Consider the following 11,934-nt stretch of genomic DNA (forward strand, 5'->3'; position numbering starts at 1 on the left):
ACTCAGTTTTTTTTATTGCGCCACACGTCTATCGATCGATATATATCGCTATTGAATTATCGCCCAGCCCTAATACAGCACTAAATTTTGTTTAGTACAGCTTTTCAGACAGTAAATGAACATTTCCATTCCATAAAGTGCAGCAGTGGTCAAATGTAAACAGTGTGGGAGAAAAAACAAGAAGAAAAAAAAATGCATTCATATGGAAGTTCAGAGCAGCTCTTGTACTTGTTTTTTTTTGTTTTTTTTTGTGCTTTTTTAATTGAAGAATGGAAAAAAATCAAATATCAATCAATAATAATCACAAATCAATATTTAAAGTGCTTCATGTCAGGGTTGGGTTGAGGTTTTGAGGACCTAATGGCAGAGGTGAGGAGGCAGAGGGGAGTTCTTGAGGATTTAATGAAATTGCTGCACCAAAAATCCAAAAACCAAAGTATAAAATACAAGAAACCAAAAACCAGGCTACTTCAGGGAAAAACTCATGTGGGGAGGCAGGAAAAGATGAGGCACAAGCACTGAAGAACAGAAAATATAACAGAACGAAGACCATGACACTTAAACAATTGCATCTTTTTGCAATATTGCCTTCAGTATTTGACAAAGCAAACTATACTAAACTGTTTCCAACTAAATCATATTTTACTTCCAAAAACGAACTGGACATTGGAATCATTCCATTATCTCTATTCTTATCTCAAAACAGCTTGTTTTCTGCAGGAAGTAGTGCTATTAATTATTATTATTTATTTTTGAGCGAAAGAAACGGGAAAAAGAGCAAAATATGGATAATCTTCTGTTCATCACTATGAATGCTTCAGAGTGAAGCTGAGGTCAGATTGAACCCGTCAGTCCCTTAAGACTTCCTGTGATTAGACGGACAAGGTCAGGCTGCAAAAACACCCTCAGCCTGATTCAAAGACTTTCAGTTAATCTTAATTTAATTGTGCCGCGTTTAATTGTGTTTGTCAAATTAAGGCTGCCGAGCGACATCGATTGAAGTGGCATGCAAAACTGTAAACCTAATTTAGATAAGGTATAAATGAGATGTTTTCCAGAAAAGATAGAGAACAATTACTGTGGCACGTCTGCCTCCATGTTGTTCCTAGCAAGCTCTATTTATATGAACTTTCTTGGTAAACTAGACACATGCACTTATGCATTTTGTTCCTTTTTTCTTCTGTTTTTGCAGATTATTTAGTCTCTGCGGTTTTGCTAAAACAACATACTATGTGGGATTGTTCCAAGCCATTAGTAGGACTGTACAACACCTGCTCATGTGGATGCTGGGGAATAAACAGATCAGTGGCCGAAGCTAACAACATTTTTTAATGGCATCACAGCAGTCAGACCTCAAAAAGAAACCAAAGTCCTGTATTAATATGGTTTAGGGTTGAGCAAACAATGTCATGCATACTTGATCACAATTAAAATAGTTTAAAAAAATACTTCAAAAGAGTGTTTTTAGCAAAAATATCATTGCTTTTATACTAATTAAGTATAAAAAGCAGTAAACAATAAAAGTCTAAAGTTTTAAAAAGTGATAACTTACTTTTCTTATGTTTCAGTGTTGCGATGTGAAATGCGTTACCAACTGACCATTCCGAACCTTATCCAAGCATTTTAAAATTACAATTTATAAAATGTTAGAAATTCTCATCCATTGAATTATTTAGATTTGTTTAACTATAAATTTGTACAGATAAAGCAAAATCAAGTTTTCTGCCAAAAACAGTCTAAAAATTTTTATAGAAGGAAATGATGGGTACACTCTAAGGGGAGATATGAATTAGGAAAAAAAAATTAGGAAGGAGAACATGCCTCTAAATATTTACAGAGGAGGTGAGAGACTAATGTGAAATCATACTTATATGTGTATATAGGTGCTTATGCACCCATGCATATTACATTTACTCTGTTGCATTTACTTGAGTAACAATTTGAAACAAAAATACTTTTAGGAGGAGGTTTACTCTGCTGGATTTCTTACTTTGCTTGAGTTATATTCTTGTAAAGTGTCACCGAAGAGAAACTATAGAAAGAAAAAAATAGAAAGCCAAGTATGGAGCCTTGTAGTACACCTCTTACGGCAGAGCAGCAGAACTTTGTGTGGACTGATTACTCAATTTGTTTTTAGGTTTTTATTCTTAATACAAAAATGTAAGTGAGAAAATGTACTAACCGACCCTAAAATCTTTAAATATTTTCATAGAAACAAGAAAAGTAAAAGCAACAGTTAATGCAAGAAGAACAAGCAAAGCAGCTTTGAATAAACAAATATTAATCAATATTTATTAGTAATTTTTTACCTTCTTATTAATGCACTGATACAGATGCTGATGAAAATTAAATGTGCAGAGACTATGCCATTTTGCCAGATTATTTTAAAAATGTTCTAATAAGAAAACTACGAAGCCCATTTCCACCACTTTGGAGAAAACAAAAACATGGCTATCATTATATGATGACTGATCTGATTTAATAACAATGAGATAAGTGTTTTTTCATCAGAGTGATGGAAATAGGCTTTAATATAAAACAACCTTAAAACCAGCTGAAAACAGAGAGTTCATTTACTTAAACTTAGTTTCTGCTTGCCTTGGAAATGGAGGATACAAATTCTCCAGATATTTTTAATTGTACTCAAATTGTTTTGAAATATGTCAATTGAACAACTTTAGGCAAATAAATTTGTATAAATTTTTGCTTTGGTAAATAGGAGGCTGAAGTTGTGTAAATCAAAGATTTTATTCAACTCATTAAATGGATTTTTCTTTAGAAATATTCAGGGACACGCAGACATCTGTTTCCTCCTGTTTGGGAGGAATTTCTCAGAAATAGTCAAATAAACTGGTTTGATTTAAACACTGTACAACTTTGTTTCTTTGTCTTTTGTTTATTCTCAGAAAAGAAAAAATAGAATCTGCAAGAGCAAAGAACTTCGTCAATGAATGTTTTAATGAAGCTGGTGTGAATTGTATAGTTCCCAGCTCACACTCCAAACTAACATTGTTACTCCCCAACCCACTTTAGTGTAATGTGAAAATGATGCTCTCTCTCTGTGACTCATTACGGTGCTTTGTAATCACAGCAGAAACCGTTCCCCTCTGAAGATTTCTCCTGCGAATCTGAAAGAGCGACACCTCGTTACGTCCTTAGAAAGTCTGTTTCCCTCCGAAGGAGCACAAACAGCACGCTTTAACAATAAAAGGAATCATCTTAGCATTTCGCTTAACAATGTGAGTCAGGCTGGAGTTTTTCCACAGCTGTGGGCGGGAGCTACTGTCCCCACTGAGAAGGCATGGCACGCCTCACCCCCTCAGAAGGGAAGCCTGATTGCAGGCCTGTAGATGTTGTATTTGAAGGCAGGTTTGGTAGTTACCGATGATGGATTCATGTGGAGTTTCCAGGGACTGGGCTGGCTAACAGGCTCATTCCCACTGTTAAATTATTAAATGCCTGAAGGTTCTGGAACATCCACATGTTTTTGCACTCGTCATATTTTATTTCATAGTAGTCATCAGGAGAGAATTAATTATTTACAGTGTCAGGTCCCCAGAGCTGTTTGAATGGTTCATTTTAGTTGGAGCTGTGGATGATTGGTTAACCCTCTCTTGTTTCAGTCCACAGATTTTTCTCCCCCCAGAGAGGCTGCGAATACACAACCAAACTAACATTTATCCTGTTTTGTTCTCCACCTTTGGGTGTGATATTCCATTCTTTTTCATCCGTACAAAAGAAGCTTTTCATCGTTTGGACATGAATGGAGCAACTTCACAGAAACTAACATCAGTTTATTTTTACAAACAGCTTCCTGTAATGTTTTGACAGTTTTCATTGTTTATTTTTACTGCTTCTCAGTATTTGTTCTCTGTTTGTTCTATGCAGATCTACTGACTATGGATCAACATATGAGAGAATGAACGACAAAATTGGCTCCAAAGCTGTCCTCAGTTACCTGTATGTGTGCCCATCCAATAAGAAGAAGGTAAGTTTGGTTCTAATCAGATGTTAATTTACTTTATTGAAATAAAAAGTATTGGCATCAGTGTATCAAATTCATACAAAAGATAAATAAGATGAGACTGTATTGTTTATATCGAGAGGATCTACCCTGAATTAGTGGTGGGACAAAATAATCAAATTATGTACAGGCTTTGTAATTAATCAATTTCAATTAATTGTATTTGAATTGAAAACCACATATTGATAAAGTAAAATACCTTTTCAATTCAAAAACCCTTTTTATGTATCCAATTTATTGAGTAAAAAAACATGTGAGCAAAGCCACCCAAATATTTACTGTTTTTAAACCATTATTTATGTTGTTTTACCATCAGATTGGTCGTAAGTTGAAGTTATTTTTTTCTAAAATTCTATAAAACTTATATAGAAAAGCAAGTAAAGAAGTGTGAACAGTAAATAAATGTTCATTATAGCAATATGCCTTTCACTGAATATGGTAAAAACAACATACATCGACAGAATTGATGCTACCCCTCGTTTAATTGAAGAAAACCCACAATCGTCACAATGATAGCTTGAATCTGACAAAAAGGATAATAAATAAAAATTCCATCAAAATGAACAAATACAGGTCAGACATTCAAACTATTTAATCGTGCCTCAAAAGAACAGCTAAAAAATAAACCCATGAAACAAGCCTGGACAAAATTAATGGTACCCTTCAAAAAAAAATGAAAAAATTGTGACCAAAGGGACATGTTGTTATAGGTGTGTCCACTAATTAGCGTGTTGGGTGTCTACAATCTTGTAATCAGTCAGTGGGGATAAATATATATAGGCCTAGTCTCTGTGCTGTTTGGTGACATGGTGTGTACCACACTCAACATGGACCAGAGGAAGCAAGGGAAACAGATGTCTCACAAGATTAGAAAGAAAATAATAGACAAGCATCCATCCATCCTATAGGGGAATCCCAAGGTGCTCCCAGGCCAGCCGAGAAACATAGTCCCTCCAGCGTGTCCTGGGTCTGCCCCTGGGCCTCCTCCCAGTGGGACGTGCCTGGAACACCTCACCAGGGAGACGTCCAGGAGGCATACTAATCACATGCCCCAGCCACCTCAACTTGCTCCTCTCAGAGATCTGGGATCTCGTACTTTCGGTCATGACCCAAGACTCATGACCATAGATGAGGGTAGGAGCGTAGCTCAACCGGTAAATCTAGAGCTTAGCTTTTTGGCTCAGGTCTCTCTTAGCCCCAGCAGACCGGTACAGTGCACGCTACACAGCAAATGCCTCACCAATCCGCCCGCCGCTCCATCTTCCCCTCATTCGTGAAAAAAACCCTAAGATACTTAAACTCCTCCACTAGGGGCAGTACTGTACATCCTCCCCAACCAAGAGTAGGCACTCTACCCTTTTCTGGCTCAAGACTGTGGTAGGAAAGGATGTTAAAGTTAAAGGCTATAGGACCATCTCCAAGCTGCTTGATGTTGCTCTGACTGCAGTTACACAGAAATTTAAGATCAAGGGGACTGTAGCTTTCCTGGACATGGCCACAGGAGAGAAACTAATGATTAATCGAAGAGATTGATTATATAAAGAGCCCAGAAAAGCTCCTAAAGAATTTAAAGGTGAACTTTAAGCTCAAGGAACATCCGTCATTGTTTGAGCAAAAGTGGATTTAATTGAAAACAATGGGGAGGACACCTGTGCAGGGTCCAATGAAATCTGAAGACTATCAGGGGATTCTAGAGAGAAATGTGCTGCTCAGTGTCAGAAAGCTTCGCCTCAGTCGCAGATCATGGGTCTTGAACAGGACCCAAAACACATGGCTAGAAACAGCTGAGACTGGCTTGGAGGAAAACATTGGAATATTCTGAAGCAGCCTTTTTTAACCCCTCACATAATTCCTACATACATTTCCTATTTAATAGGCCAAACATATCTATAACATATCAAAATCTATATCTAAACCCACTTTTCGGTAAGTTGTTTAGTTTTTTTAGGACCCTCGTCATCTGGTCGGATGTGAATGTGCCTGAGAATTTCTGCTGCAACTGTAGACGCAGACACTAGCATCGGATTGCCTCAACATTCCTCTTTAATTCCTTCCTGACTGCCAGTGCCAGTAAACAAAGTGGATATACAGTAATTATTTCTGTGTTATCACACAAGTATACTTATATGAATGCCAGCAACAAAAAATTTATAAAAACAACAAATAATTTAATTTACTTTTTGTACATAAATCTTGCCCTTCTGAGGCTTTGTGAAGGTAAATCTGTGTTTTGCATGGTCCAATATGACGTCACAAACCTAAAAAAATAATGTGCCAGTTTAATAGAGAAGCTATTACTCAGCTGTATATTTGTTAATATATAAAAACTATAACTTTTATTCTGAGAGTGTGTTTATTTATGAGCAACTATGCAAATTAACAAACATCTAGAAAAAGTAGACTATATTGTATTATTTTCCATGTGAATCCCAGATAGTTCATTCTTCTTTGCCTTTTCTAAAAACTGCTTTAAATCAGTCCTACCTGTCGGACAGGTGTTTTAAGTCTGTCTGTCCAGAGTGTGTCCACGTCAAATCACACCGGTCATTTCTAAGAAGAATGCAAGGAAAACAACAAAGTGCATTAGCTGCCCCACAGGCTGTCAGCCACGACTTATGCTGGAATCAACTCTTGCTAAAAGTCCGGTTGCGGGATTTAGCTTTTCTACAGTTCGCTGTGTTAAATCGCTGTGCCGGCTCGATCAAACCCGGCCTGATCGAGCCGGGTTTGAATCTGACCTGTGGTTCTTTGACCTGTGGTTCTTTGACCCCCCTTTGACCAACTGATAAGGGTTATTTTATTCATATTGAACAGTTGTTTATGCTAATTAATATTTTCACAGATACACACAGCAGTAAAAAGCAGTGCTGCCTTGAAGGAAGGAAGGAAGGAAGGAAGGAAGGAAGGAAGGAAGGAAGGAAGGAAGGAAGGAAGGAATGTATGTCAGACAATTAATAAACATAATATCAGATAAATCAATTTCAGAAAGTATTTCAAACAAACAACCAAGTAAAATACAAAAAGGTGATTGGTTAAAGGTTCAACATTAAATAAAATTTTCTGTTCCAACTAAAAGTAATTTATTTGAACATAAATAGAAACTAATAAAAAAAAAATGTTACACTTAATAAACTTGTCAGTAGAGATGCACGATATAATCGGCCCCCTATCGGAATCGGCCTTAAAACTGAATATCGGACATCGGCCAAAATCCCAATATCGTGCATCCCTACTTGTCAGTACTGTATATGTTGCCTGAGATCCGACATTGATTAGTGATTTATGTAAGTTGTCTGAAAAGTGGGATGAAGAAGTAAAACTTATTTTACAGATCCCCCTTTTCCCTCTAATTGCACTTAAAGTAACTTATGAAACCATACTGTAAGTCGGCATCTTAAACTGAAGCAAAGATATTTCTAAAAATGCATCATCGTCCGGCCGCTCTGCTACATGCAGGGTGAACACACGCTTTACTGAGAAGTGTTTGCTTTATAGTTTATCTGCAGCCAGCTGTCTTTGTTCCTTCTGTAAAACAAAACACCGTAGGAAAATAAAATTAGTTTGCAAACTGTGCAGAAGTGTCTTTCCCCTTTTTTTCCATCAACCAACTAAAACTGAATTTCAACTATTTTAGTCTGGAAGTAAATAAGACGAGGAGATTCATGAGTCCTCCCTGCTGCCAACCATCTGCCGATGCCTTTAATTTGCCTCAGAGTTCTGTCAATCACTTTTCATTTCTTCTGACACTCGCTGGAGTTTTGCTCATCGATCTGCACATGGTTTGCATTCCACTTTTCACCATCTGCCTCGGTTTTCTGCTCATCTAATGACAAACAAAGAAAATTACTTCTGAACCCGCATGTTTTCCACATTCATGTATGGCATCCTGTGTGTATTACCTATCCCTCTGCTTTTACATGGCTGCGCTGCCGCCAAGTAGAAACTACAGTAAAATCAAGCTGTAAAAAATGAGTCCTGACCACACTATATTTCTTTTAACAGCTGTTGATTTAAATACTGGATCAATCCACAGTCATTAATCCTGATAATGAGCCACTGGACACATTAAGTGATAAAATTCACGCTAAAACCTTTTGAACAAAAGTGAGCATTTAGGCTCATCTTTCAAAAATCCCAAATGCCTCCTTAAACACAGAGAGCCCTGAACACTCTCCGCTGCAGGCGGGAAATCAATTTCTCCCGAGAATGTTTCCAATTTGATTGAATAAGAAAATAACCACTTTTTAAGGATATAACCCCTGGAAAAAAGGGATGCTATGCAAAACAAAACATGCAAAAAATCAAAGAAACAAAGGAGTTGCTTTCTGCATTTTCAACTGCTCTTATTTTATTAAAACTATTTAAATAAAATTATCTTATTTTGCAGGAGTGAAACCCATAAAAGAAAATATTAAAGGTGCACAGTCATGTCATTTGATAGTTTATAAATATGTATGGCATTGACTCTCTCTGTTTGCAGACAGTTTTTTTCTGAAAGATGACCACATTCTGCTGCCATATTATTTGATGTTCTTGTTTTACACTTTTTATTTACTTTCTACAGTAAAAGAAAGGCTTTTATGTGTATTTAAAATAATAACAGAAGTACAATACAGGAGGTAACCAAGGAAGTTAGCACCTCCTAGCATAGTGTGAGGAAAATTCAAGAAAAGTTAAATATCCAGTGTAAATAAAGAGTTGAAAAATACTTCTTTTAAACAGGGATGCGATTAAAACAGGATGGATGGATGGATATCAAATGTTTTTGTATTTTTCGTAAAGGCATATAACATGACCATGTACCTTTAAGCCTCATTTCAATGGCTTTTTCCAATGAGGAACTACATTCCCATATTAAGTTATTTCTCTACTGCTGGGTTAATTATTGCCATCTGTATCACATTATGTAAAAAAAATATGCATTTTAATTTTGTATTTTACTTGTTTATGTTAATCAGAGTCTGATAAGCATGAAAAGACGATGAGTTAGCCGCTGATTAAAGAGAGAGAATGCAGTTCAGGTGTTAGCTGTTTGTTGAGGTTTAGACAGATAAAATAAATGATCAAATAAGCAGGTTTGTTTGAAACTGATTACAAATAAATATCTGAAACTTTGGGATATGTTTTATTTTGTATCACAACCATGGATCCTGTGTTAACAAAATCCGGTGCAACAATCTACCTTCAGTGGTCACTAAAGGACAAAAAAATAAATAAATACACGAAAGCTAAAAAAATTTTTTAATCTTAAAAATAAACAGAAAAACAAGAGAAAGGAAAATCTGAGAGAAAGGCAAATTTACATTCAAATGTTTTATTTCTAGATAGCATTTTTTATTTCAAATTTCAATTTAAACTAATAAATATGTTCTTTGCACACAAAAAAATGGAACAAACTTCACTCCATAACTTTATATTTCTTTATAATCAGAGAGTGAATCAATCATATTGATTTTTAAATCTATACATTTTTATTTTATATTTATAGTCAAATATTGACTATACTAATAAATATGGAATTAATACTGTTTCATTGAAATCTGCCTTTTCAAAACACTGAATTTTTTCAATGCCGAGTTTTAAACACTGAATTTTTTTACACATTGAATTCCTTACACTGAATTTATATTTGGTAAACATTTGCCAGCAAATAATTCACCCTAAAAAATTCGGCTACAAAAAATTAGACAGAAAATCTGTCGACCTTTTGGTGAACTCAAGCCAAAGCAATCATTCGATGCATTCGAGCAGTTTCTAGTCAGTTAATTGAAATGACCTAATTTGGTCACGTGACACAACAGTTGTATAGTTGCATAGTTTTGTTCCCGACTAAATTAAGCTGATGAGGATTTTTTCTTAAAAAAAATAGATATGATTTACAAAAATTCCAGTAGCAACTAATAAACAGCCATTAGACTTTTTCATCTAATCAGACTGGCTGAAATAACTGACCCAATCACAGCACCCCTGTCTGCCAAGGCTCTTGGTTTGATCCGGAAGAAGCTGCCGGTGGCAAACTTCCTTTTTTTCTAACAAAATGAGCTCATTTCATTGGCTAGAAGCTGCTCGACTGCATTGAGTGTAGAATTCTTTGGCTTGAGTTCACCAAAAGGTTAACACATTTGCAGTTGAATTTTTTCCAGCTAAATATTCACCAGATAAAAATTCAGTGTAAGGAATTCAATGTGTAAAAATATTTTCAGGGTTTAAAATTCGGTGCATAAAAAAAAAGCCAGATTTCAATGAGACTGTTTTACTTCCATATTTATTAGCATAGTCAATATCTGAATGATGTAATTGATAAATTAATTAATGCTTCATCTACTTATATCATGGCACATTTATTTTTTCTATGAAACACTGACATTTATGTATTTTACAATATATTTATACCCTTGCCTAACCCCCTTTGGGAACCCCTGGTCTATAACATGAAACCCCAATAAAATGTTCTGCCATACGTGGCGGTGATGGTACAGAATGTGTTCAGTTCAGCCTCATAGACCTAAAATTGTTCTTGGAGAGTGGTAGGCTTGCGTACAAACTCATCTCGTGGGTGGAAATGATCCTGTAGTTCAGTCTGACCTGTCTGCTCAGGCACGTCTCAGACCAAGTGAAGGCTGCGCAGAGCCACCAGACTTCTAGAGAACAAGGCTTGACTAGCTGCTGTGTTAGAAGTGGTTTGGGTCCTTAGGTTCATCGGCGTCGCCTCTCCAAGGCCGACCCAAGGTGTTGACCCTGAATGTGTACGCATGTCATGGGAGTTAATGGGATCTGGGAGCAGAGCTGCGTGAGGGCGAGGGACAGATCACAGCCCGCACTGATTACTCCTCGTGACTCACTTACTCCTGCATTTTCATGCAGAGAAAATGTAATTTCTCATCAAGGCCATGGCAGGAACATGCTCCCCTCCCACCCTGCGTTCTCTCTGCAGGAGAAGTGACATGCAACTCCTTCAGTCACCTTAAATGATTATATAAAAATTGCCCACAATTCCAGACATACATGAACAAATGAAATCCTATTGTTTCCAGCCATAGTTTCGAAGGGAACTATTTTTATTTTCTGTCTGCTGTCGTTAGCGAGTTGTGGCAGCCAGGAACTTGCAGTAATGTTGATGACGGTTGTCCTCTGGCTCTTCTCATTGCCCCTGCGTGCTTTATTCAAGGCCTAATTATTTCGATTTACTATCCTGGAGATGGATAAAAGTTGCTTCGTTGCTGGCTGCAGCCCTTTGTTGGCTCCCGGTTTGAGGGGCCTTATTTAGCATCTGCCTGCATCCTATAAAAAGATCCTCTGTGCACCTAATCACTCACTGAAACCCATACTCATCTGCAGCTCACACATCCAGCTGTATGTTTAAACGTGTTGCTCTACACATACATTGAAGCTGTGACATTTCACAGCCATGTGTTAACGATCTGAATGATAGTAACAAACGTTTTCTCTCCTTCTGCATCTTTTCAGCTCGAATGTGACATTTTTTTTTTTTTTTCCCCAAGCTGCCTGTGCTCTCTGCCGTTAATTTAAGGGAAGCTTTTATAAAAAGAGAAATCTTAAATATGCCATGGAGGAAAAACGAGGGTGAGAACATGATAGCTAAATGTGGGTGATTAAGGCCTGATCCGTGCCTAATGAGCATACTGCAAAGACAACTGTGTTTCCAAAGCTCCTGTGGAAGACAGCCTAAGCTCGATTGATCCGCCGTGATTCATTTGCTGCAGGGTGTCTCTTTCCCTCCGTCTCTGATCCATACCTCCACTTAACTTGCCATCTGACAACTTTCCGCTACTATCTCCATGCTGCAGCTTATGCACAGCTCGACATCAGGCTGATAAAACACAAAGGTTATCCCCAGCAACCTTTATCGATTTCGTATTGTTACCCTCCTCACTCGCTCGCTCCCTCGT

General features: G+C 37.0%; 1 protein-coding gene across 1 annotated transcript in view; it reads left to right on the forward strand.

Annotated features, from left to right (window-relative positions):
* Positions 1 to 11,934, forward strand: part of LOC107086972 (VPS10 domain-containing receptor SorCS3-like) — a 384,596-nt gene that overhangs the window by 181,419 nt on the left and 191,243 nt on the right. Inside the window, exon 3 of the mRNA XM_015378290.1 lies at positions 3,889 to 3,988. Coding sequence (XP_015233776.1) covers positions 3,889 to 3,988 — 100 coding nt within the window. The remainder of the gene's footprint in view (positions 1 to 3,888; positions 3,989 to 11,934) is intronic.

The sequence above is a fragment of the Cyprinodon variegatus genome, unplaced genomic scaffold (assembly GCF_000732505.1).
Source record: "Cyprinodon variegatus isolate N-32 unplaced genomic scaffold, C_variegatus-1.0 Scaffold169, whole genome shotgun sequence".
Taxonomy (NCBI): Eukaryota; Metazoa; Chordata; class Actinopteri; order Cyprinodontiformes; family Cyprinodontidae; genus Cyprinodon; species Cyprinodon variegatus.